The 23,868-nt window shown below is 40.9% G+C and overlaps 2 protein-coding genes and 1 long non-coding RNA gene across 9 annotated transcripts in view; 1 reads left to right on the top strand and 2 right to left on the bottom strand.

The window, feature by feature from the left end:
• Positions 1-707: 707 nt before the first annotated feature.
• On the bottom strand, positions 708-10,720 carry MAGOH (mago homolog, exon junction complex subunit). Its single transcript, XM_029226739.1, has 5 exons — positions 10,536-10,720; positions 7,710-7,768; positions 6,351-6,461; positions 2,108-2,190; positions 708-969 (listed from the first exon to the last, which is right to left on the bottom strand). The coding sequence occupies exons 1-5, from the start codon at positions 10,621-10,623 to the stop codon at positions 870-872; spliced, it is 441 nt and encodes a 146-aa protein (XP_029082572.1). The 5' UTR covers positions 10,624-10,720; the 3' UTR covers positions 708-869.
• A 105-nt stretch (positions 10,721-10,825) lies between these two features.
• On the top strand, positions 10,826-16,172 carry LOC114898200. 2 transcript variants are annotated; one of them, XR_003794297.1, is made up of 4 exons: positions 10,826-11,161; positions 11,562-11,802; positions 13,927-14,063; positions 14,705-16,172. It is a non-coding gene; the product is annotated as an uncharacterized LOC114898200 (long non-coding RNA). The 2 variants fall into 2 exon arrangements; XR_003794296.1 differs by having other exon boundaries at positions 10,826-11,802.
• An 848-nt stretch (positions 16,173-17,020) lies between these two features.
• LRP8 (LDL receptor related protein 8) overlaps positions 17,021-23,868 on the bottom strand; it is a 78,523-nt gene continuing 71,675 nt past the window's right edge. For 4 of the 6 annotated variants that reach the window (XM_029230073.1, XM_029230074.1, XM_029230070.1 and 1 more), the window contains 3 exons: positions 21,938-22,107; positions 20,792-20,968; positions 17,021-18,517 (listed from right to left, as the gene is read on the bottom strand). In XM_029230073.1, coding sequence (XP_029085906.1) covers positions 18,479-18,517; positions 20,792-20,968; positions 21,938-22,107 — 386 coding nt within the window. In that variant the 3' untranslated portion in view covers positions 17,021-18,478. The remainder of the gene's footprint in view (positions 18,518-20,791; positions 20,969-21,937; positions 22,108-23,868) is intronic. The other 2 variants (XM_029230072.1, XM_029230075.1) reach the window with 2 other exon arrangements.

The following is a 23,868-nucleotide window of genomic DNA, read 5'->3' as shown; positions in this document are numbered from 1 at the left end:
ATTAAGGAAGCCATGCAATTTAGCAGCAAGAAAAAGTTCCTACAGACTTACCTGCTGAAAAAATCCCCACACTATCTACAACAACTAGGTTGCTTCTTAATGGCCGCTGGTATTCTGATTTTAAAATGAATTATTGGAAAAATTTTGAGACCAGGCATTTTATCCCTTATAATGTATTAAACCAAATATTTCCCAATATATTTCCAAATATATCTGAAGTAGCTTCAGATATATCTATAAAGGTGATTTTAAAACCCCCAACCTCAGTTATTAAGCTGGATGAAAACAACAAAACCCAAAATACCAACCACAATACTATTTCACATCTAAAAAATTAACAATACTTCATTAATACCAAATATCATGTTCAAATTTCCTTAATGATGTCAATTTTACATTTCCTGAATCATGATCCAAATAGGGTTCAAATGTTGTATTGATTGTGTGTCTCTCAAATCTTCTTTTATAGGTTCTCACTCCATCTCCATTTATTTTGTTTGCAGCTTATTTTTTGAAGAAATCAGATCCCTTGTCCTGAAGTTTCCCAGGACAAGGATATTGATTGGATTTCCACTGTATTTATTAGCATGTTTCTCTATTCTTTTACTTCCTGTAAACTGGTAGGTATATGTATAGAGTTGATTAGATTTTTGGCACTACTTCACATAGGATGTCAGTGTTAAAAAGTGAGAAGAGTGCACATGTTCGGGTCTTTATAATAAAAATTGCATTTTGTTACGTATTTATTAAAGACAATCATTTATAGTTTATAAAAAAAATACTGCCCTGATATACACAAAAATGTCTTGATAATGGTGATTAAAAGGAGCACTCCCACCCCCCTTGTGTCCACACAATCAATATTCAATCTAGATTGGCTTGATCTTGAAGTGTAATCCAATAAGACTGAAGACCAAACACTTCAGGTCCTGGACAAGATAATAAAATACTCGTAAGCCTTCTGGATCCCTAAAATGCAAGAAGAAAAAAATGTTTAAAAAGCTGAGAAAACTCAGCAAAAAAATACCATTTACTAACCCAGATTATTTATGTACCAGGATATTCCTCATAGAGGTATTTACATAATTAAAACTTTGAAAACAACCCAGTGTCCAAAAAGAAGAAAAAGCCTATATGCTATATATTAAAATGTAATATTATGAGGTAATTTAAAATGTTAAGGTTTCTTCTTAATGAGGAAATGCTTATATTAAGTGGGAAAAAATCAAGATTAAAGTAACAGGCTGTTGATCTCAATTACATTTTTTGTGCTTTAAAAGACTATATATATATTTTTAAAGCACAGGAAAAAGACAAGAAATACTTTAAGATGGTTATCTAATTGATAAGTTTACGGGCTATTTTCACCTTTCTACTTTTCTGTATTTCCTATATTTTCAACAATGAACATGTATTACTTTCAGAATTAGGAAAACTTATTTTTGAAGTAGTACTAAGCAGGACCAAGAGGCTGAAGATTACTACAGCATAACTGGATAAGAACAAGACTGTTCACAGGAAGACAGTTATGCCTAACACGTACTAAAAGTGAGCCATATCTAACCCCAAATCCTCAAAGCACAAGAGCCAAAGAGGTTGCCAAATTCTAAGGATTCTTTGTAGCATGTAGATTCATGTCTCAACTTTATAATTTACCCTACTGACAAAATGAATTTTTAAATTTATATTCTGAATAATTTCAAGTTTCACTAAAGTCAGGCTTTAAGATGTGCTATCGGAATAGCCAACACTGAGGAAGGTGTTCAGACTCATTGATTCTACAGTTTATTTCCAGCACTTGTTTTTTTGTGTTTCATTTCTGTTCTGGCCAGATTCTTACCCACTGTGGCTGCTCTTATGGCATTACTCTGTGTGTGTGTCACTGAGAAGCTCTTATTAACAATGATTGACTAAAACACCAAAAGCAAAAGGAGCAAGCCCTTGAAAATATATAATTTGGAGCCTCTCTATTGAGGGGGACAAAGCTGACCAATTCTGTCTTACATTTGTACCAGATCTTACCATAATGGTCCCAATTTGGTTAAGGGTTTCGTATCAGCCTGCTCTAAAACAGACACATCTGGATATAAGGATCATGGGTACTTACTTGGATTGATTGACATCAATAAGGGAACCAATTTTTGACGTTGTGAAAGAAATATGTTCATCTCCAATGACAATTTCAAGCTCCTAGAAACATGAAATGTCAATTTGGATTGGATTTTCCATCAGTCACACAGGAGAAGGGTTCGTCATCTGCCAAACCACATGACCTATAATACAGCTGTGGCCACATTCCCAAGACCCGTTCAACCTGAGCCCTAAACTGTACTGGGCACTGGAAACAAAGATAAATAACTGGTATGAGATAAATACTGGTTTAGCCCTTGAGTAGCTTATACTCTTAGAGGAAGTTGTGTGTGTGAGAGGCTCCACCATTTAGAACAATTTACATCATGCTTTGTATAGGAGTTTTCATTGTTAACAATGTGGAGTAACGTATAAATCTGTTTTACGAATACTTAAGAATCTAACTTTTCTGGGCAACGTGGGACAAGTAAAAGAATTCCAGACCCTGAGCAGATCCCAGCTTTGTCACTTACTAGCTGTATGCCCTTGGGTCTGAATTTCTAAAGAGTGAAACAAGTACTATAATCTTAAAAAAAAAAAAAATCTATTGGGTGGGGAATTGTAGGGCGGTGCCTATGGGACAGATCAGCAAAACCAAACAAACATCTCTGCCCTTGTGGAACTTACAATCTATTTTTTAAATATTTATTATTTATTTATTTATTTTATTTATTTTTGGCTGAATTGGGTCTTAGTTGCGGCATGTAGGATCTTCATTGAGGCATGCAGGATCTGTTGCTGCAGCGCTCGAGTTCTTCCTTCGTTGAGGTACGTGGGCTTCTCTCTAATAGTGGCTTTAGCTGCCCCGCGGCATGTGGGATCTTAGTTTCCCGACCAGGGATCGAACCTGCATCCCCTGCACTGGAAGGAGGACTCTTTACCACTGGACCACCAGGGAAGTCCCAAACTTACAATCTATTGAGCTCTACTTCTTAACACTCAGATTTGAAAATGTTAATATTTTATCATATCTGTGTCAGATTTCTTTTTTAAGAAATATTAGAGTTTAGACCCACCTCCCACTCTGTTCTCCTTCCTGCCTCCCCAGAAGTTGGGGTGTATTCTTTCCAATCATGATTTTATATTAGGTAGTATATTTTAAAAATTTTACATAAATGATCATACCATATCTTTTTGCTTTTTTCATTCAACAAGGGTTTTTGTTAATTTGTTTTTTATTGAGTTAACATTGTTTTTTTGTTGCTGTTGTTGTTTTTGGCCACACCATGCAGCTTGTGGGATCTTAGTTCTCTGACCAGGGACTGAACCTGGGCCCACGGCAGTGAAAGCAACGAGTCCTAACCACTGGACCACCAGAGAATTCCCATATTGGGTTAAAATTGGTTTAAAAGTTTCATGTGTACAATATTATATTTCTACTTCTGTAAATACTAGAGTGTGCCCACCACCCAAAATTTAGTTTCCATCTGTCACCATACAGTTGATCCCCTTTACCCATTTTGCAACACCCCCTCCCCACCTCCCCCAGCCCCTTCCCTCTGGTAACCACTACTCTGATTTCTCTATCTATGTGGTTTTGTTTGGCTTATTCATTTATTTTGTTTTTTGTTTTCAACGAAGTTTTTGTAGGTAGATCAAGTCCATTAGTTTTAAATGCTTTAGAATATTCATTTCCCTATTGAAGCAGACTTAAGTTCCCAATTTTTGTTTCTATAAACAATGTGGCAAAAATATCCTTCTATGCATCTTGTGTATATATGTGAAAATCTCTCTAGGAAATTCCTAGAAGGTAAACATATTTTCAGCTCTGCTAGACACTAACAAATCGTTCCCTAAATGGTTGTAGCAATGTTGTTTCCACCAGTATATATGAATCCCCCTTTTCTTTCTCATATCCTGTTTAAAACTTGGTGCCTTTTTTTTTTTTTTGACCGTTCTAATAGGTCTGACATGGTATTTCACTGTTGTCCTCATTTTCACTTTTCAAATAAAACTGTAAATGTTTTCATAAATTTATTACCCACTTGTTTTTCCAGTTCTGTAATTGTCTATTCATAACCCTTACACATTCTGCCACTAGTTTACCTTTTTATTATTAATTTGTAGTTCTTTATATATTCTGGATTGAAATGCTTTGCCAGTTATGTTTCGCAAATACCTTCCTCTAACCTGTGGCTCATCTTTCTATTTTATCTTGATATCTTTAGATAAAAAGAAGTTTTAAATTTAAAGAAGTCAAATTTACTAATCTTTTCCCTTGAGGAGTTTAAAAAACTTCTCTACCCGGAAATAATAAGTCTATATTTTCTTTTATGTTTTAAAATTTTGCTTTATTTCTATAAATCGTCTAATTAAAAAATACTCTGTAAATATACTGCCAATCAACTTGGTATACTTTGTTAAACAGTCCATCCTTTTTCTATTAATTTGAAAGCTCAACTCTGTCATAAACTGTTCCAAGTTCCCGTATACTCATGGGTTAATGTTTCTGGGTTCTCTATTCTGTCCCATTGGTTTAGTGGTCAATTCCTGAGGCAATGTCACCATACAAATGACTATAGTTTTATAAGAAATCTTCAAAATTATCTTGGCTACTCTTGCCCCTTTGATCTTCCATGAATTTGAGGCTCCATCAGGTTTTAGGAAAAATCCTGTTGTGATTTTGATCTGAATTGGAATGAATTTATAAATTATTTTGGTGAAAATCGATATAATATTGAGCCTTCCCATCCACAAAAATGATACATATTTTTATGTCCTTCTGTAAAGCCCTTTCCCATAAGTTTTATATATCTTGTTAAATTCACTCCCAAGTTCTGTATAGCTTTTGTTGCTGTTATGAATGGGATTTTGTTTTTAATTACACTATCCAGTAGGTTGTTGCTGGTATATAGGAGTATGCCTTGCCCACTTCACAGGACTACTGTGAATGCTGAATGAGCTAATGGAGCTGAAAATTTTATCAATCCTAAAGCAAAATACGTATATATAGTATTACTAAGACCTCATGAACGTTAATTAAAAAGTTAACTTGAGTAAGTACTGAGGATGAGATTTTTTTCACTCTTCCTCAAGAGTTGGCCCATCATTCTGAGGTTAATTAGAATAAGCTTGTATGAGTTTTCATATTAATTTAATAAATATAATTATTATTGAGCTTTTACTATACACTGGCACTATTTCAGTCACTAGAGATATAGCAGTGGAAAAAATAGGTAAAGTCCTTGTACCGAGGAGTATGCATGTGTATGTGTACGTCTGTTGCAGTGGAGGAGGAAGAGAGATGCATAAGGAAAATCAAACAAGGCAATTTCAGACAATGATAAATGCTATGAAGACAAAAACCAGATTTTTTTTTTTAAGTGGTGGGGAAAGGCATTTTAGATTGGATGGACAGGCAAGACATCAATCACTGAGGAAGTGACATGTGAAGACCTCAATAATAAAGACAGTTGGATAGAATGTTCCGGGCAGCATGTAGGAAATGCAAAGGTCCTAAACTAAGAACCACCTAGGTGTATCCGAGTAACAGAAATAAGACCGGTGAGGTCTGAACACAGTGAGAGATGGTGAGAATAGTAGAAAGTAAGGTGGGAATTTGGACTTTATTTTAAATGCAGTGGGAAGCCACTGGAGAGTTTAAAATTAGTGGAATAAACAAATTTACATTTTAAAAGATTACTCTGGCTTCAGGAAGGAAAAAATGGGCTGTACAGGACAGAAGAAGAAACAACAAAATCAATTAGAAGTCTGGATTAGGAAAGCAGCATTAAAGTGGAAAGAAGAACCTTTCCTATTAATTCTGTCAAATATGACAGTGGCTTTTATTTTTTAATTGCCACAGTGTTTTCAGAATAAATACCTAAGCCATGAATTTAAACAGATATACTTAGTTGCCTGCATGATTTTCCATTAGATTGTTGAAATAACTATGTTTTATTTATCTTTGCATCCTCACAACATTTTGTCCATAGTCGTTACTCAGTAAGTAATATGGGCAGCAAGTACTCTGAGAAGCAAGGGAGGGATCACAAGAGGAAATTAAGGGCTGGGCTCCAGGTGGAGAGCAGCACCACCTGCTCTCCCCGATCCTCTGTGTGGGATTAGTGCTTTCTTAGACCAACGTGCTGGTAATCTGCTCTGTGTAGGGCTCCATATCGCACATCCATACATGAGTATATTCAGTGTCATATGCAGAGCAGTAAACCTCATCTTATTTGTAAGATTTTTGCACTGTGGATAGTTGCTGAAACACCCACCTGCCGGCCCACTCGGTCAGGAGGAGGCCACAGAGCATCATCCTCTTTGGTAATTTCACTGTCATCAATTATTCTCTTCAGTTCCTCCATCACACTTCTATGTACATAAGCCTGAAAGCAAGTTAAAAAACAGAACTTAAACTGTATCGCTAAGCAGCATTCTGACTCAGATAGTGATGAAAAATAAAAGACTACTCATGAAAACTTATTTCTGGCACCTCTGTAAGTGGGAAGACATTCTGGCTTGACCTCAGCATGCCAAGGGGACGGCAGGGTCAGAAGTGCCCAATGACTACACCTCAGTCCCCCAACTAGTAGTTTCTATTTCTTGGTACATCCTGTTCATGTGGACCTACTCCTTGCCTACCTACAAAACTCACACTTGAGCCCCAAACAAAAGATCTGTGAGTAACTCTGGTTAATTTTAACTAAATGACATGCTTCTGAAGGGCAGAGATATGTCTTTTACATTTCACATATCAGTCCACATTAAAAAAAACTGTGAGGATGCTGACATGTGTGGGTAAGCATAATACTGATTGCTAATTAAATACAATAGCATGAGAATATACTGACTGTTAAGATAATATACTGACTGTTAAGGTTTCATCAAAGTGGTTAAAAGAATAACTTTGACGAAACCTTAACGGTGTGGTAGAAATCATGCCAAAATGGAGCACACGGACTTGACAAAGGCAGGCATAGGTCTGAATTCCTGCTCAATCTCTTACTAGGAGGTCTAACTTTGTACAAGCCCCATTATTAATATCTGGGCCTTCACTGTCTTATCTGTAAAGGGTATATAATACCACCCATCACAGAGACTTACAGTAAGGGTTAAAATAAGCTCACAAAAAAAAATAATAAATAAAAAATAAAAAAAAAATAAGCTCACAGATGTAATACCTAGTGTCATGCCTGGCATCTAACATGCATTCAGTGATGTTAACTGCTTTCCCATGCTCCCTTTCCCCCATTCAAATGCAAATTAAAAGAGCTCTATTGAGTGCTGGGTACCAGGGAATATATCAAACACTAAGTTAGTGGGGGGGTAGGTTTTCTGTTTTTGCAGATGAAGCAACTGAAACTTATCAAGTTCAACCAGGAAGTGTGCCCAAGGTCACAAGGTTAGTAAGTAGCAGATTCAGGGTTCAAACCAAGATTTGCAAGACTTCAAATGATTACCCGTTACCGATTCAGCATTGTTAAAGAAAATATAAACTAAAAGAAGATTTGAGAAAAACTTTAGAAGCTATCTACAGACATGTCTATACTTCCCTGTTCTTTATCTTTCAATACTACTCACACAAAGAACAAAAACAGGACAAAAGGCTAAACGGCTCTCAGAGGATTCATTACCTCTTTTCTGATCATGACATCATTTTTGTAATTGCTGTTGTTGGCGTATCTCAATTTCCCTGTGAGGGGCAAAAAACAAATTCAATATATAATAAAAACATATAAATAAAGCCTGCCTTATCAGTAAACAAAGAATGTTGCCGCCACCAAGCCACCAGCCACACCACTCCCAGCTCCCTCCCCACGGGTGCACCCTGAGGGGATTCAGGGTGGGGGAAACAGGATACTGGCCCTAGATAGTTAAGGTGCATATCAAAGGAACGACCTCAAGGAGCCAAGCATCTTCCTCTACATAGGAAAGTGCTAACTTCTTTAACTTGAGCTGTCTGGTATTTCTTTAATTAATAGTTAATAGTAATATTTTGATGTTCTGACTACCTGTTTTTTTTGTCTTTGGGTTTTTTTTTTTTTTTTGCACAAACTCCTATATATTCTGGCTCATCCCTTACCTCTTCGGAACAGTCCCTCAAAGCTATCTGAGAGCCTGTCTCCCAGGCTTAAGTCCTCAGTATTTCTGCCGAATAAAACATAGTTCTCAATCTTTAGGTTGTGTTTTTTTTTTTTCCAGTCGACACTATTAAATAGCCTCCTAGCCAAAAATACAGCTGACAACGAATTACAATTCTTGCAAAAGCCAGCTCAGGTGTGAGAAAAGAACAGGCTCTTTTGTGACTGGCAAATCATGTCTCTGCAGGTTAATGTCCTCAGCTGAAAACAGGAGTAATTGATAACCCACCTGCACCCAGGGCCTTCTAAGGCTCAAAAGAGTGGTGAAAACTTCTGAAAACTGTAAAACACTTTTTACATATATTAACATGTGACTGTGAAAAACTCTCATCTATCCTTATGATGGAAAAGCTGTGGATTTATTATTGAGCATATTTGGTATACAAGGCCCTTTGTGCATATGTGCATCTAACAGGCTAATTTGGGTATATAGGGTGGATATGAAGGAGAAGATAAAAGGAAATAGAGGAGATAATTATTTCCCTATAGAAGGCACACTAAAAAGAGCCAAATTAATTGATGCCTCACTGCACTGTCTCTCTGCCTCGAGTCTCTCCTTTCAGGTCATTCTCCATACAGTGGATAAAGTGATATAGTAACAGATGGCTCTGATTAGGTTACTCTAACACTCTGATACCGACAATGGCTTCCCACTGCCTTCTTGATAAAATCCAAATTCCTTAACGTGGCTTACTGTTAAGCTGAGCCCCTTTCCAGCCTCACTCCTATAATAGTCCTCTCTCACAGAGCTGGAGTTAATCAAACTATAGCTGACCCTTAAACAACGTGGGGGTTAGGGGCGCCCACCCTCTACACAGTCGAAAATCCGAGTATAACTTAAGAGTCTGCCAGCCCTCTGCATCTGCGGTTCCTTGGTATCTACGGTTCCTTACCCGAGATTCAACCAACTGTGGATCATGTAGTACCATAGTATTTACTATCGGAAAAAATTTGCATATAAGGGGACCCATGCAGTTCAAACCTTTGTTGTTCCAGGGTCAACTGTCTTGGTTTCTGCCTGAAACATCCTATGCACTTTTTGGGGTTTCAGCCTCCTTGCTGTTAATGTTGTCCAAAATGCCTTCTTGACTCATCTGCCTAACCAACTCCTACACATTCCTAAAGACTCACACACCCCCTTCCCCGTGTCATTTTATACAGGAAGCCTTCTTTGACCCTTCAGGATAGGTTAGGTGCCTTCTTTCTGCTCCTAGAATCTTCTGTTTCTTTCTACCACAACACCCAATACACTGTCTTGCTATTGTTAACAAAACTTTCTCTACAATTGGGGCTTGTCAGTTCATCTTTGTGCCCCCATTTAGTGGAAGTTTTCTGTCATCTTTGACTCTTTTTCCTTCACTGTACTGGCCACGCCCCAAATCTTATCAATTGGCAAAGTCCTTTTGGTTCTGCCTCCAACAGTATCCTAAATCCTTCCCTCTACTTTTACTATCACTCTAGTCCCAATCAACATCCTTTTTGTCTTAACAACTGTAACCGTCTCCCATTAAGTAGTTGCCATTCTTGCCCATTCTGCACCTAATAGTTACAATACTTTTTCAAGAACAGATTACATCTCTGCTTGAAACTTTCCAATTGCTTCCTGCTGCACTTAGAAAAAAATCTAAACTCTACCATAAACTATAAAGACTACACGGTGTGACCCCTGCATATCCGACATCATCTCCTACTATCCTCCCCAGAGGTCAGTACTCTTCAGCCACACTGGGCACCTGAAACATGCCTAACTCATCTCTGCCCTACGGCCTTGACACTTGTTTCTCCCTCTGCCTAGAATGCTCTTCTTCCTGAGCTTCACAAGGCTGGCTCCTTCTTGGCAATTAGATCTCAGTTCAAACATCTGCTCTTCAGAGAGTTCTCCAATGGCCACCCTTTCTAAAAGCGGCCCACCAGCAATTATTTCATCATTTTGTTTTATTTTCTGACCACTCATCACTATCTGGAATCTTTTTTTTTTTTTTTACGATCTCCCAGCACGAGGATACAAGTTCCATGGAAGCCTGTCCATCGTTCACTCCTGCACCCCAGAATGTGGAACAGAACCTGGCACAAGATAGGCGCTCAAGTAATGTTTGTTGAATGAAGCATTATGGTCAAAAACGTCACTAAACAGAAGTCCCTGCACACATACAGAAAGAACCAGTGGGGAGGACATAGGATCGTTCCCTCCAAATCAGCGCCTCACAGCCATCTGTCCCTTCCTCCTCCAGTTCCTCGTACATTCCGGACCCCCGGCCTCCCCACTAGCCCGCCCCCAGGCCTAGTCCTCGCTCCCGTGAAGCGGGAGGCTTCTCTCACCGTCCGGCCGGAACTCAAACTCCAGGAATTCGTGGCCGAATTTGCCCTTGTGACCCACATAGTAACGCAGATAGAAATCACTCTCCATAGCTGGTAAAAGGCAACCAACACCAAACTTTAATAGCAAACCTCACCGCCGCCGTACGCGCCCGACACTGACGTTTACGGCGGCGCGCGGAAGTGACGTCAGGCAACGGCACGGCCTGCAGCGGAGAGACTCCCTCCCTACCCCATTCACCCGGAGGTGGGACAAGGCGGCTACGCCCCTCCCGGCCGAATGAAGCTGCATTTCCCCGGAGGCGGGGTCTGTGCAGCCCTGCCGGCTCAGCCCGAGGCGTGAAGGGCCTGAGGCTGGTCGACCTGCCTTCTCCTGGGCTTGAGACCGGAAGCCGTCCGTGGACTTCTGGGCCCCGCGGCGGGGGGCGGGGGTCTGGAGGTCGCGTTGCCTGACCTCGGGCTTAACACCCGGAATCCTGCGTCCCCCCAGGCTCCACCTCCATTTGGGACACCCGACTGTGTGGGTCGGAAAAGGCCCTTCACCGTCTCTGGACCTAGGTCGTCTCATCAGTAAAATAGGGTTAAAGGGAGACCTCAAGGGAGGACGCAGCGTACCACGGTGAATGAACGTACGCTCCGACTGAACTCTGCCTGTTTAACGATCAGTTCTAGAAATCCTTCTCAGCCACGCTTTCCCTGAATCCGCAGTGGAGCTTTTCATTTCCCTGCAGCTAACTCGGCCGCACTTATCCCGCATTTTATCTCTTTCTACCTTTTATTTCTTCCTTTCCCTTTCTACCTCACGGGTCTCTAGATGAGGTGCTGTGAATAGGACTTAAGTTGAATATTTGATCTCCCACTCCCCAGCACAGCTTACCCAGCAGTGATTCTCGGCCCGGCCTGCGCAATCGGATCGCCTTGGAGCACCTAAAAAAATACTGGTGCTTGGGCCCTACCCCAAACCAATTCAACCAAAATCTCCTACAGTGGACCTGTGTGTCGGTATCGTTGTTTTGTTTTGTTTTGCAGAGCTCTCCAGTTGAGTCAGGATTGAGAATTACAGCCCAAGAGGCTCTTGTCTTTTCAGGCCAAAGTGGTTGACCTCTGTGAAGGCTTTCTGGCTATGGAAAAATTTTCCTCCTTGCTTAGGCCAAGGGCAACAAAACTCCTAATTAGTAGAAGCCTGCTGTAGTTCATCTAAATTCCAGCCAGAGGGGAAAATGGAGTTGGATCTAGAGACAATGCCGAAATGGCATCATTCTTGGCGCCTGTAAGTACACTATTCTGTATTTGGGCTAGTGGTCTCTTCTCATTCCCAGTCTTGCCATTACTACTTTTCTCCCAGAAAAAGAATTGGTAGCAGAGTGTAGAGTGGGTGTGATGGGGGGAAAAAGTCACTGGAGATTTGTATTAAAATAATCCCTTGTGTGACAGTGATTCACTGTGACCAAAGGTGAACTGATTGAATTTTTTGGACCTCAGGTTTCTTATCTTTAAAATGAGCATAATAATGTCATACATCTGGCAGAACTGTTGCAAGGATAAGAAACAATGTCTTGGAAATTGGAAAATACTTTGTAAACTGTAAATTACTATAAGGCATCTTATTAAAAAAAAAACAGTGGATGTGGGTGATAACAAGGGACTTGTATAAAAAAGAGAAGGGATCCACCGTGTATTAGGCACCTAATAAATGTCAACCCCTAGGCTGAGTCTGTTAACAAGTGCTTGTTCTTCGAATCCTCATGACAATCTTGAGGTGGTAGTTGGAGTTAAGTATTTAGAGACATTGGGTAATTACCACAAGGTTATTTTCCAAGAGTGAAATTATAAAAAATTATAATGTAATTGATGAATCTGGGCATCTGCAGATATGGCAAATATCAAAAGTGCTGAGAAAATTTAAAGGACACCCAACTTGGGCTTCCCTGGTGGCGCAGTGGTTGAGAGTCCGCCTGCCGATGCAGGGGACACGGGTTCGTGCCCCGGTCCGGGAAGATCCCACATGCCGCAGAGCGGCTGGGCCCGTGAGCCATGGCCGCTGAGCCTGTGCTCCGCAACGGGAGAGGCCACAACGATGAGAGGCCCGCGTACCGCAAAAAAAAAAAAAAAAAAAAAAAAGGACACCCGACTCCAATCAGGCTATAAGGTGATTTCAGGTTTTGGGGTATGAGGCCACATAGTATAGCTGAAAAAGCATGGTCTATGTGTCTGATGTGCCTGAAGTTAGCATAATTTAATGAGCATCTACTATGTGTCATGTGCTGGGAATACAGTGGTGAACAAGATATACCTTTATCGAGCTTACAGAGGAGGCAATCAAGGAACATACAAGCAATTATAATGTAGGGATAAAATTTACAAATAGGGGAAGCGCAGAATACTATGGAAGCACATGGAGTGGCTCCTAATCCAGTCTAGGGGGTCTAAGGGAAGTCTTTCTGAAGAAAATGTTCCAGACAGAAGGCCCAGAACTGTGTGGTTTGAATACAGAATAAGGTTGTGAATATAATAATGAGGTTGGAGAAGGGGTAGAAGACTAATCATGAAGGGCCTTGCAACCCATATTAAGGAGTTTGGGCTAAAACCCAAGGCTACTGGATTTAAATGGAAGGAAAATGGATGACGGGCTTTAGGCAGGAAAGTGGAAAGAGGTGGTGGTGACATGACCTATTGCATTCTAGAAGGATCACTCTGGCTGGTTGTAGACTGGATTGGAAAATGGAAAGATTAGAAGTATGAAACTCGTAGGCAAGGAGATTAAGATGTAGCCAGAGAGGTAGGGGAAAAACCAGGAGTATGGTGTCAATGTAAGCCAAAATAAGAGTATTTCAAGACAGGAGTGGCAACAGTGTTACATACTGCTTCCAGGTCAAGGAAGATAAGGGCTGAAAATATTTACAAGGTTTATAATCAAGGAAGTCCTGGGTGACCTTGGTAAAAGCAACCTCATCGGCATGGGAGTTAGAGGCAGAGCAGAAATATTGGGATACGAATGGAAAAATTTGTTGTGGAAGCACAGAATCACCTAACCCTATGAGTTAGGTCTGAGTCTGAGAGAATAGAGAAGGCTTCCTAAGGAAAGTACTCAAGGACAAATAGGAGTTAGTTAGCCAGATGAAGAGGCAGAAAAGGAAAATCGAGGCAGAGAATACCATATGTGCTACACGTACTTTGGGGGCACTAAACATAACTATTGACTCTGGGAAGTTTCTTCACTCATATTTCTCATCTCTAAAATGGGAATGATAATATTGACAGTCCTTATCTCACAATATCATTCACTCCCCCCCTCGTTAAAGCATCACAGTACTTTCATATTTTAAAAAAATGAATTTAATCTCTCTCTAGAAACAGTGCACTGATTTTACAAATGTCCACATTTGGTTTTTAGTTCACCAAGATGATGTTGGTACAATTAGTGAGATGCAGCACACCACCCTTTGCCTCTGGAAGAGAAACCAGACTGCAAAGGGGACTGAGTACAGAAGCTAACAGAACTCAGAAGGACAAGACAAAAAAGCGTAAATGGTTAGTGTGACCCAACATTCTAACATGCCTGTTACATCAAATATGGTCACTTGGGGGTGTTCAGAGGAAGACAAACAAGGAAAGTTCATTTGTGTACAACGTGATGGAGTTTGCAAACCAGTAGCTCACCCCACATCAACAACAGCTTGTATAGAACAAAATGCTATTTTAAAACACATGGTTTGCACAGATATTTGTTTTCTCTTGTAATTTTTGTAAAAAAGTATCAAAACCTTCACGTCTTTAAATATATATATACATATACAGGTGGCTTTTTAAAATTACTCTTTATAGCACAAAGTGTTTGCAAATGCAGAGGATTTCTGCTGATTCTTGACTATGTACATGGTGCATAGCCTGAATGAATAAAGCTTCCTGATTTCTTATATTAACTGAAAATTTGAAGCTGTAATTCCTCCACCTCTAAGTTCTCCATATCCTGAAAATCCCCAATACCCTAAAAATAGTGTGAGAAGATTCTGATACTCTATCTTCATGCATTGCCAGGAAAAGAAATTATTTACTCTGAAGCATTTAACTGATAACTCATTTATATCTTGTAAAATGATGAGTGTATAGCAGGTGTGAGGGAGTGGCATAGAGAGGCTCACATTCCTGTGCTCTCTCCCCATTCCCCCTAGCACCCCACTGGGCAGTGCTTGGGGTCCCCTCTGCAGACCCCACGTCTTCAAAATTTCCAGTTTTCTTTTTCACCGTTGAGAAAATCCCAGAGGCTCTTGACAACATGGAATCCTTCTGTGAAAATCCCACTGCCCTTCTATCAAGTCTTCATTGACCGTATCAAAAAACTTCAACTCAAATTTATGAAAAGCGGTCACTGTTTCCCTTTGGCCACAGGAAAGCTTGAGAGTGAAGACTGTCATGTCTGCAAAGTGCTGGCAACACATTCTGATCAATTTTCCATGATGCACTTGGTGCTTTATACACAGTAAATGACCAAGAAATGTTTCATTAATTGAATCAGAAAATAAATAGAAGTATTCTATAAAGTGCTTACATTGAACCTGTCTTTCCATCCAGCCTCGTTTCTTGCTAAGTCTCCCTTGAGCCTTTTGCTCATTACAATGAATTACATGCGGTTCCTTAAGATGCCCATGCTGTTTCATGCTTCTGTGTCTTAGCTCAGTGTGTCCTCTGCCTGAAGCAGCTTGGACACCCCTACTTAATTTCTAAGACTTAGCTTAGGGCCACTTTTCCTACAATGCCTTTCTTGACCCCATTCTTACACCTTTGTAAACTAATAGTACCCCCCAAAATATCTATTCCTTTTTTTTTGTTTCCACATGTCTTCCTCTAATTGCTTCTGTGAGTTCTGTCAGGACAGAAAGTGTTTGACTGACCTGTATATCCGCAGTACCTGGCACTTAGTTGGTACCTAGCAAATAGTTTCAGTGGATGAATATACATATTGCAATCACACAGAATTGGAGGGATGAAAAGTACTTATTGCTATACATTTAAATACGATCTCATTCTGAGGTTACAGTTTACCTCAACCTGTTTTATATGTAATCATGCTATCAAGAGTAAATAAATAAAATTTTAGTTTTCCTCATTTCTGGAAGGTTATTTCTGCCAGTGCTTTCAAAATTCCACCAGAAAGATAGGCCATAAGATAGGTAGCAGGTTTGATACAATGTTCGGGCAGCCCAAAGTAGTCTCCTGGAAAAGGAAAGCGAGGAAAAGGGCTGGGACTAGTTTCTTTTACACATATAAATAAATGTCTGATAAATTTTCTGCCCTTCAGGCCTTATCTCTAAGCTTCCTTCCAGCTCTGTAGTCCAATGACTCTGTGATCCATTATTGGCTGTAGGTATATGATGACGCAGGGGCAAAAGGCCACAGAAGTGCAACTGTACCTCAAAACGCATCCAAGAATAGAGAAGAATGAACCTGACTCCTCAGATTTCATCTCATTTACTGCCATCCAACACATGAGTATTCCACAGTTTTTTGTAGGTTGCTTCCGTAACTGTCTCTTCCAAACTGCAGTTGTAGCATATTCAGGAAACATGGATGTCTCTCTGAAAGTTGTGTTTCATCATCATTTTGAGATCTCAAGCTGAATCATCCTGACCCTATTCATTATTTTTTTCTGTGAAGGACAGGATCTGACTAAAAGTTTAGAAACTATGCATTAGTCACTATTATCATTTCCCCAGGAAATTCTATTTCTTTGGAGGCAGGTTACAGAAAAAGTTGCTTGTTTTGTGTAAATTTCAGTGCTTTTCACTTTCATGATTTTTCTTCAGTCAAAAATAATTTTACTTTCCATTCTTGAAAGAATAGTAGTAAGTGATTAAGCTCTATAGGAGTTGGCCACCTGTTCTTAAAATTGTTTGGTTTTGGTCATTCTAGATCAATTGCATATACCCTCTCAATGAATGTTTCAGGACTATCAACACATGTATATCATGAAGAAACTGCTTGCTTATGCAAAGCTTAGTGCCCAGGCTCCAGAATACAGTTATTTTCTCAGAAGACAGGAGACCAAGAGTGATGTAGAGAAAGGTCCTAGGAACAGGGTGACAGAACCCCAGAATGTCTGCCTGGAAATTCAGAGGGTATCAAGCTGGTGAGACATCCAAGCTTCACAGAGTTGGGGGCAGCTGGGGAGTAGAAGGGGAGGAATTTGCTTAAAAGTGTCAAGTTCCAGGTATGTTAAGGTTAGATACATGTCCTCTGCTCCTACTTAAACCAAACACTTCCATGTCACACCTTGTCCCTGGTTGTCCAGTGGGAGTGAAGTGGCAGAACAGCAGAGTTAAGACCACACCTTGGATAAGAGCCAACGGGGACTGAATTCCTTCTGGGACTGCAGGATTATCTCTTCAATGGTAGACCCCACAAAAAGAAAAGTGCACTTCTCCCTGCCTCCCCCAAGGCCCAGGAAAAGCAAAGTAAGTGTCCACAATGAAAAAAAAAATCTATACATATACCCAGAGTTTCTCCTTTTATTTACAAAGCAGTAAACCAAATCCCTGTGTGAACATATATATCCAATATACTGTAGTATTGTGTACGCCGTTTCCCCCGCAAACAGGACTTTAGGTTTCGCCACTTTTTCTGATTTAAGCCAAATATTAGTTTCATCTATGTGAACACATGATGGCAACAAACCTATGTATCACTTTAAATTGTTTTCTCCACCTCAAGGAAATGGTAGAGAGAAAGGGGAAGGGAGAAATAGAGATGTAACAAAACCTGTTCCTCCATCCTCATCCTCAACCCATGGCATACTCAGAGGTCAGTGCCTGAGCCAGTCCCAACAGTAAACTTGGGCTGTTCGAGAAACATCTCCATTTAGCTCTCTGTAAGTAAGGATGGCACCCTCAGTGTGCTTCAGAGGAAACAGTGAATTCAACCCAAGTGTCCTAAAAGAAAATGAAGTTACTTGAAATGCTGAACTTTAAAACAAGGAGTAGCCAAGGTTCAGGCATGTTCTCACCTGAGCTCGCGGGAACTTTGGGTACTGTGTGAAGTCTGTACACTGGCTTTAGCCACAGAAGAGAACCACAGTAGCCACGGGTGAGCCGAGGGCCTTCTGCTGACTGATTGGAATCCCAAGAACAGTCAGAGGCAGAAAAGATCTACCTCTCCCCACTGCATGTTTGCACAAACCATGGTATCTCTTTTCTGATCCAAATTTCCAAAGGCTTCTCTGAAAACTACAGATAACCCTTCTTGTGGACTGTTTTAAAATATATTTATCTTTATGTATCTGAACAACAGCCATAGGTGTGCCTCTTCTCTACAGATTTTTCTTTCTCACTCACATACACACATAAACATAAATGCACACAGAGTCTGGGTGGTAGGCCAATCATACCAAAAATAAATACTCTCACCTCTCTAAATTACTTATAGAACTAATCTTATTTTTGAAATATGTTAATAAATAATCTAAATGGGAGAGGGAGTTGAAGTGTTTTCTTCGTTTTACTTATGTTGATGGATAGCCACAAAGCATAATCATTCTATTTACAAAAAAAAAACCTCTGAAACCTAAAAAAGCCCCCCAAAACCAAATACCCTCTGTAAATATAATTTTTAAACGATGAGTAAGCTACTGTACCATCGGCCCCATTTGGTTATGTACATCACGTTAGTCACTCAGCAGTAGCTATTCCATGAATTCCTCATGGGTAGTGCAACCAGTTAAAAAGTGTATAAAACATTATACATATAAAAACTCTCACATCCTTTGGATGTTTGCAGTTCATCATAACTTTGTGGTTACCTTTCCGCAATATAAATTAAAAAAAATTACACACGCACACACACACACAGACACACAGACTCATGTACAGAAACCCTTCCATCCAGGCATACACCATCCAGGGTGTAGTGCATGGGACTGAATTCCGTGAGGCACGAAGGGAGTGGTCCCATCCTCAGGGCAGTCCATCATCTTCAAGGCTTAATGCCACTCGCTGGGGGAGACAGAGCAAAGAAATCATCATTAGACCCACTGGAGCTATTTATTGGATCACAAGGTACCAGAAATTCTATTACTTTATAGGCAGTAGCTCACATACTCTTCAAGAAGCTACCTCAGAAGACACGTTTGTCATATTTATTTCACAGATGAGAAAACTGAGACTCAACGAGCTTAAACAGCATTTGTCCTGGATCATATAGCGAGCGGGTGAACTCAATTTGAACCCAGATCTGTATGAATCCAGAGCTATAGCTTTTTTCATTATTCTGGTCTGCCTCTGTAAAGAGGAGGGCTGTGGAGATCTAAACTTTCTCCATCCTCCCTTACAGGATTTTAGGTTTGCTCAACTTCAGTGGGTTAGCTTTGGCAAATGTTTAATCCCAGGCCATTAGCTACCTGTCTCTAGCACGCTAGTCACAATCAGGAAGGTAACTGGCTGCACCCCTCCCAACTAATTATCCAGAATTGGAAGGCAGTGGAGATCAATTAAGTTTAATCCCTCTTTCCCTCTCCCCAACTTTCTAGTCATCAGATACTAGACTTCCCTCTGCCACAAATGGCTGACCACCCACTAACCCTTGAGCCAGTCTATTCCATTGTGGACAGTGGACTTAAATTCTTTCCTATATTGTCATGAAATCTGCTTCTTTATAACTTCCGACGTTCCCTGATTCTCTCTCTTAGACTCAGAGAGTTCTACACAGACAACCTTTGAAATTTTCAGTGTTTGTGTTCCCTTCCCTTCCTTCTGAGTGTTTTCTTCTCCAGGCTACACATCTAGCTTCCCCAACCTGGTCCCGATATAATGCTGTGTCCCACTCTTCCATTTCCTGGATACCCTCCTTCGGATAGACCCCATTGTTTCAAGATCTTTCTCATCGCTATATGAATTTGAGCTAGCCACTTCACGTCTCTGAGCCTCGGTTTCATCATGTTCAATGCGAGTACTAATAGGACCTACCTCATAGGGTTGTTGGGAAATCAAATGGGATCATGTATGTAGGGCGCTTAATGAAGTACCTAACACACATGGGGTCCAGAGTATTCTAAATCAACCTAACCAGCATAAGCTAGAACCAGACTAGCATTTTCCGTCTCTGAACATTCTATAAACAATAAAAAGTAACTCCACTGCCTTTCAAATCATCTTTGGATTATTTGTGGTTTTGCATGAATGTCACGGCCTTGCTCCACTAGACTATCTTTTTCTAGTCTGTGACCCTCCCACTCTCCTCAAGATAGATCTCTAGGCCAAAGTCAGGTCCTAGCAGTGATGGTGGAGCTACCTGAGAAGGGGACAGGGGAGAGAACAGGCTGTTGAGAATACTGATTTCCACAGCTTCAAGGCCATATACCCTGAGAAATAGTGGAAAGAGCATGGGCTTTTGTGTACATACAGACAGGAGTTTCAATCCTGGTTCTACCACTGCCTAGTTGTGATCCTAGGTAAGTTATTCAATTTCTCTGAGTCTCAGTTTCCTCATCTGCAAAATGGGGCTAATAATATCAAGTATATAGGTTCCTGTAAAGACTAAACAAGAAAATACATGTAAAACACCGAGTAGCGTCTGATACACAGTAGGTTCTTACTAAATGTCAATTTCCTCACTCTCCTACTCTATTTCTCTGCAGTTGGCAGCCCTTAGATTCATCAGGAATAGCTCCTCCTGAGTGGTTGTTTCCTTCTGTGGAAACAATGACACTTTACATGTGCAGAGCGCTGTATAGCTCACAAAGCACTCTCAATGTGCTATCTCACTTGAACCTTATAAACTTAGGCAGCAGAGAGAATGGGGGTTATTATTCCCATTTTACAAATAAAAGTAATCAGAAAGAAGGGACTGAGATCACAGAGCTGTGGAATAGTGAAACTGGGAGTCATCTCCACTCTAAGCTCAACATTTCTTCCACTGTGCCCCCTCTGATCTTTAAAAATTGGTTAAGCAACTGTCTGCTTGGATTGGCCAAGGTTAAGGACCCTCAAGGCCATCTGCTAACGCTCCTCACTTGCTTGACCTCATTTCCCACGTCTCCCCTTCACGAGCAATTAGCTTCAGCAGCAATTCTGTCTGTCCTGCCCCGTACCCAGTCATTTCTTCCACATGCCATTTCCTTGGTCTGCAACTAACCCATCTTTCATCTTTGCCCCGACACCCAACTCACAGTTTGCAGCCTTCTAGAACCAGAAAGCCTTCTAGGATTGACTGCACCTGCCTGGTTCATGCCCTCGCTCATCAGCCCCTCAGACTGAGTGGCACTGCCCTACCTTGCACTTGACGACAGGCAGCTCGGAAAGAGGGTTCTTCGGGAGTTGGTGCAGCTGTGACCTTGGTTCCCCCGGCAAGACAAAAAGCTCCTTGAGGGCGGGGGCTGGGTCTTCCATTTCTCTGGTCTCCCCAAGACAGGGCTCTGCCCACAGTGGGTGATCAAAGCTGCTGATTGCCTGACAGGGGGATGGACTGGATGACCTATGAGGTCACACCCAGCCCCGACTCCGCTATACAACCATGACATCTGCTCCAGCCACTTTGTGGTCCTTGATCCCCCAACAAGCCATGCCCTGTCGTGCCTCTCAGCCTTTGCACATGCTTCTTTCTGGAATGCCACTTTCCTCCTTCTCTACGTGGAAGACTGCTATGAATCTTCCAAGGACACAGTTCTTCTGTCACCTTTGTTGATGTTTCCATAGCATTGGTTCAACAAATACTTACTGGGAGCCAAATATGCTGTGCTAGGCACCAGGGAAACATTAATCAGACAATCCTGCCCTCAAGGAGCTCACGTTCTAGCGGGGAGACCAATGAGTAAAAAGACAAGTAGACTATAGTGTGACAGGTGCTGTGATGGAGAGAGGTGGTGAGAGAACAGAGAAACCAGGGAAAGCTTCCTAGAAGAGGGGACCCTTGAGCTTCCACCATGGCACTCAGCACACAGCTGTTCAATAGCCAGTGACTCTCTAACTCCCCCACCAGCTCCCTGGGAGCAAGTACATCCCTTCTTTACTTTTGAACACTTGGTATCTTATGTGGTACTTGGCACATAACTGGTATACATTGTTCACTGAAATGAATGCATTTGAACTGAATGGCCACAGTTGCCTTTCTAGGCCAAAGGTTCTGAAAACGTATTCAGCACAAAGACAGGCCTCTTTCCTCCAGGAAGAGCCTCTAGGTACAAGGTGGTCCTGATACCCTTCTATCCCAACCACCTACCCCAGAATTCCTGTGTCCCCAGGGCCTAGAACAGTGCCTGGCACATGGTAGGTTCTTGATAAATGTCTAAAGGAGGGAAGGAGGGAGGGAGGGAGGGCAAGAAGGAAGGAAGGGAGGGAAGGAGGGAAAGAAGGGAGGAAGGGAGGGAAGGAAGAAGGGAGGAAAGGAAGGAAGGAATTCTTCCAGCAAGGAACACTTACTGCTGGATAGACATGGCCAATCTGAGCAGCCCTCCCTATGTGGAGCTCATCCTCATCTTCTTCTGTCGTTTTCCTGTACACAGGGTTGTCGAAATTCATGCTTTTCGTGTTCTTCCGCTTCCAGTTTCTCCAGATCAGGTAGCCACTCATGCACAGCAGGGCTATAACCACTGGAGGAAGAGACACGTTACAGGGGATCTCCAGCAGGCTCCAGCCCGTTGCCCAGACATCAGTGCATTTCTCGCCACCTCTCCAGCTTGGCTGCCCCTTGTTCCCAGGCTCTGTTTCTGCATATTCTTTTTCTGCTGCTGGGAAGCCCTTCTCCTAGCTCTTCGTTCATTAACTACTCATCCTTCAAGATCCAGCTCAAAAGTGAAGACTTTCTCAACCTCTCACGGTACAGTCAGTTGTTCCCTCGCGTGTGTTCCCAGACCACAGTGTTGTACTTCATATATGTGTACCCCCAACTAGACTGAGCTCTTTGAAGGCAGGGACCGTGCCTTCTTCCTCTCACTGTGCCCAGTGCCCAGTAGCGAGTAGGTGCTCAGTAACATGCTGAGTGAGTGAGTGAATTTCTTCACCACACTCTTGCCCTAATACTGCTACTTCCCTGGATTTCTCTAAGAAACCATTCTCTCCCGAAATTGGAGGGTGGAGGGTGGAGGGTGGGGTGCTTCTTTCCAAAGCTGGGGCTCTGCAAGAAGAGGAGCATCTCTAGAAGGGAACACAGCAGGGAAACACAGGTTCTGAGTTAAAATAAATGGATATATTAATGAGTAAAGGAGGAAGTTCTCAGATAGAGCTGGGAGAAAATGGGGCAAGCAGCTTCACGAGATAGTAAGCAGTCACCGTGAGCACTCAAGTGGAGGCTGGGTGATAGCTATCTAGGATGCTATAGAGGGGGTTTCTACAATACTTCGGTAAGATTATAATAATCAATAATAACTGATATACATAAAGATAAGAACAGGGCAAGGATGTCTGTTATCGCTGCTAGTATTTGTTGTCCCAGAGATCTAGCTATGCAGTGAGACCAAATAAAGAATCGAAGGGCACACGTGGGAAAGGGAGAAATCAAACTGTCATTAACAGATATTGTATGCTTGGAAAATCTTAGAAAAGGAAATGAAAAACTATTAGAAATGATTTTAGTTCATCAAGAATCAACAGAAAAAAATCAATAGCTTTCTTATTAATCAGCAATAACCAATTAGAAAATGGATGGAATAAGAAAATATTCCTAATAGCCCAACAAAAACTATAAAATACTTGGGATAACCCAATAAGGAATATGCAAGTCCTATGTGACCTATACAATTCTACGGAAGGCCATAAAAGAAGGCTCTAATAAATAGAGAGATATGTCATGTCCCTCGATGGGAAGGTTCAATGTTGTAAAAATGTAAATTCTCCCCGCATCAATTTATATACCCAAGGCATAGGATTCCATCATAAGTTTTATAGAATTAACAAGATGATTCTAAAGTTCACTTAGAAGAGAAATTGAATAAAAATAGCTAAGAAAATGTTCCAAGAATAATAATACCCTATTAGACATTAAAACATATCATAAAGTTGTGTTTCGAGTATATAGGAATAGTATATAGGAATTGGTGGAGAATAGACAGCCTAAAAGCAGATCAAAATACGTATAGGCATATAGTCTACAATAAAGATGACAATTCAAGTCAGAAGGAAAAGATGGACTATTCAATAATGGTCTTGTGAAAACTAGACAAGCATGTAAAAAAATACTTAAATCTCTAACTCTTGCTGCATTCTAAATTCCAAATGGATTAATAATTGAATACTAAAAAATGCTTAAAATAGTAGAAAAATATATAGAGAGATATTTTAATAATTTAGAATGAGGCAGACCTTCCTAAGCAAGACACAAAGCCCAGAAGTCATAATGTAGGAGATTAACAGAT

This window comes from Monodon monoceros, unplaced genomic scaffold, assembly GCF_005190385.1.
Source record: "Monodon monoceros isolate NGI ecotype Baffin Bay Population unplaced genomic scaffold, NGI_Narwhal_1 Super_Scaffold_18, whole genome shotgun sequence".
NCBI lineage: Eukaryota > Metazoa > Chordata > Mammalia > Artiodactyla > Monodontidae > Monodon > Monodon monoceros.
The sequence above is the reverse complement of the archived record's forward strand: the minus strand, read 5'-3'. Positions and strand labels throughout refer to the sequence as shown.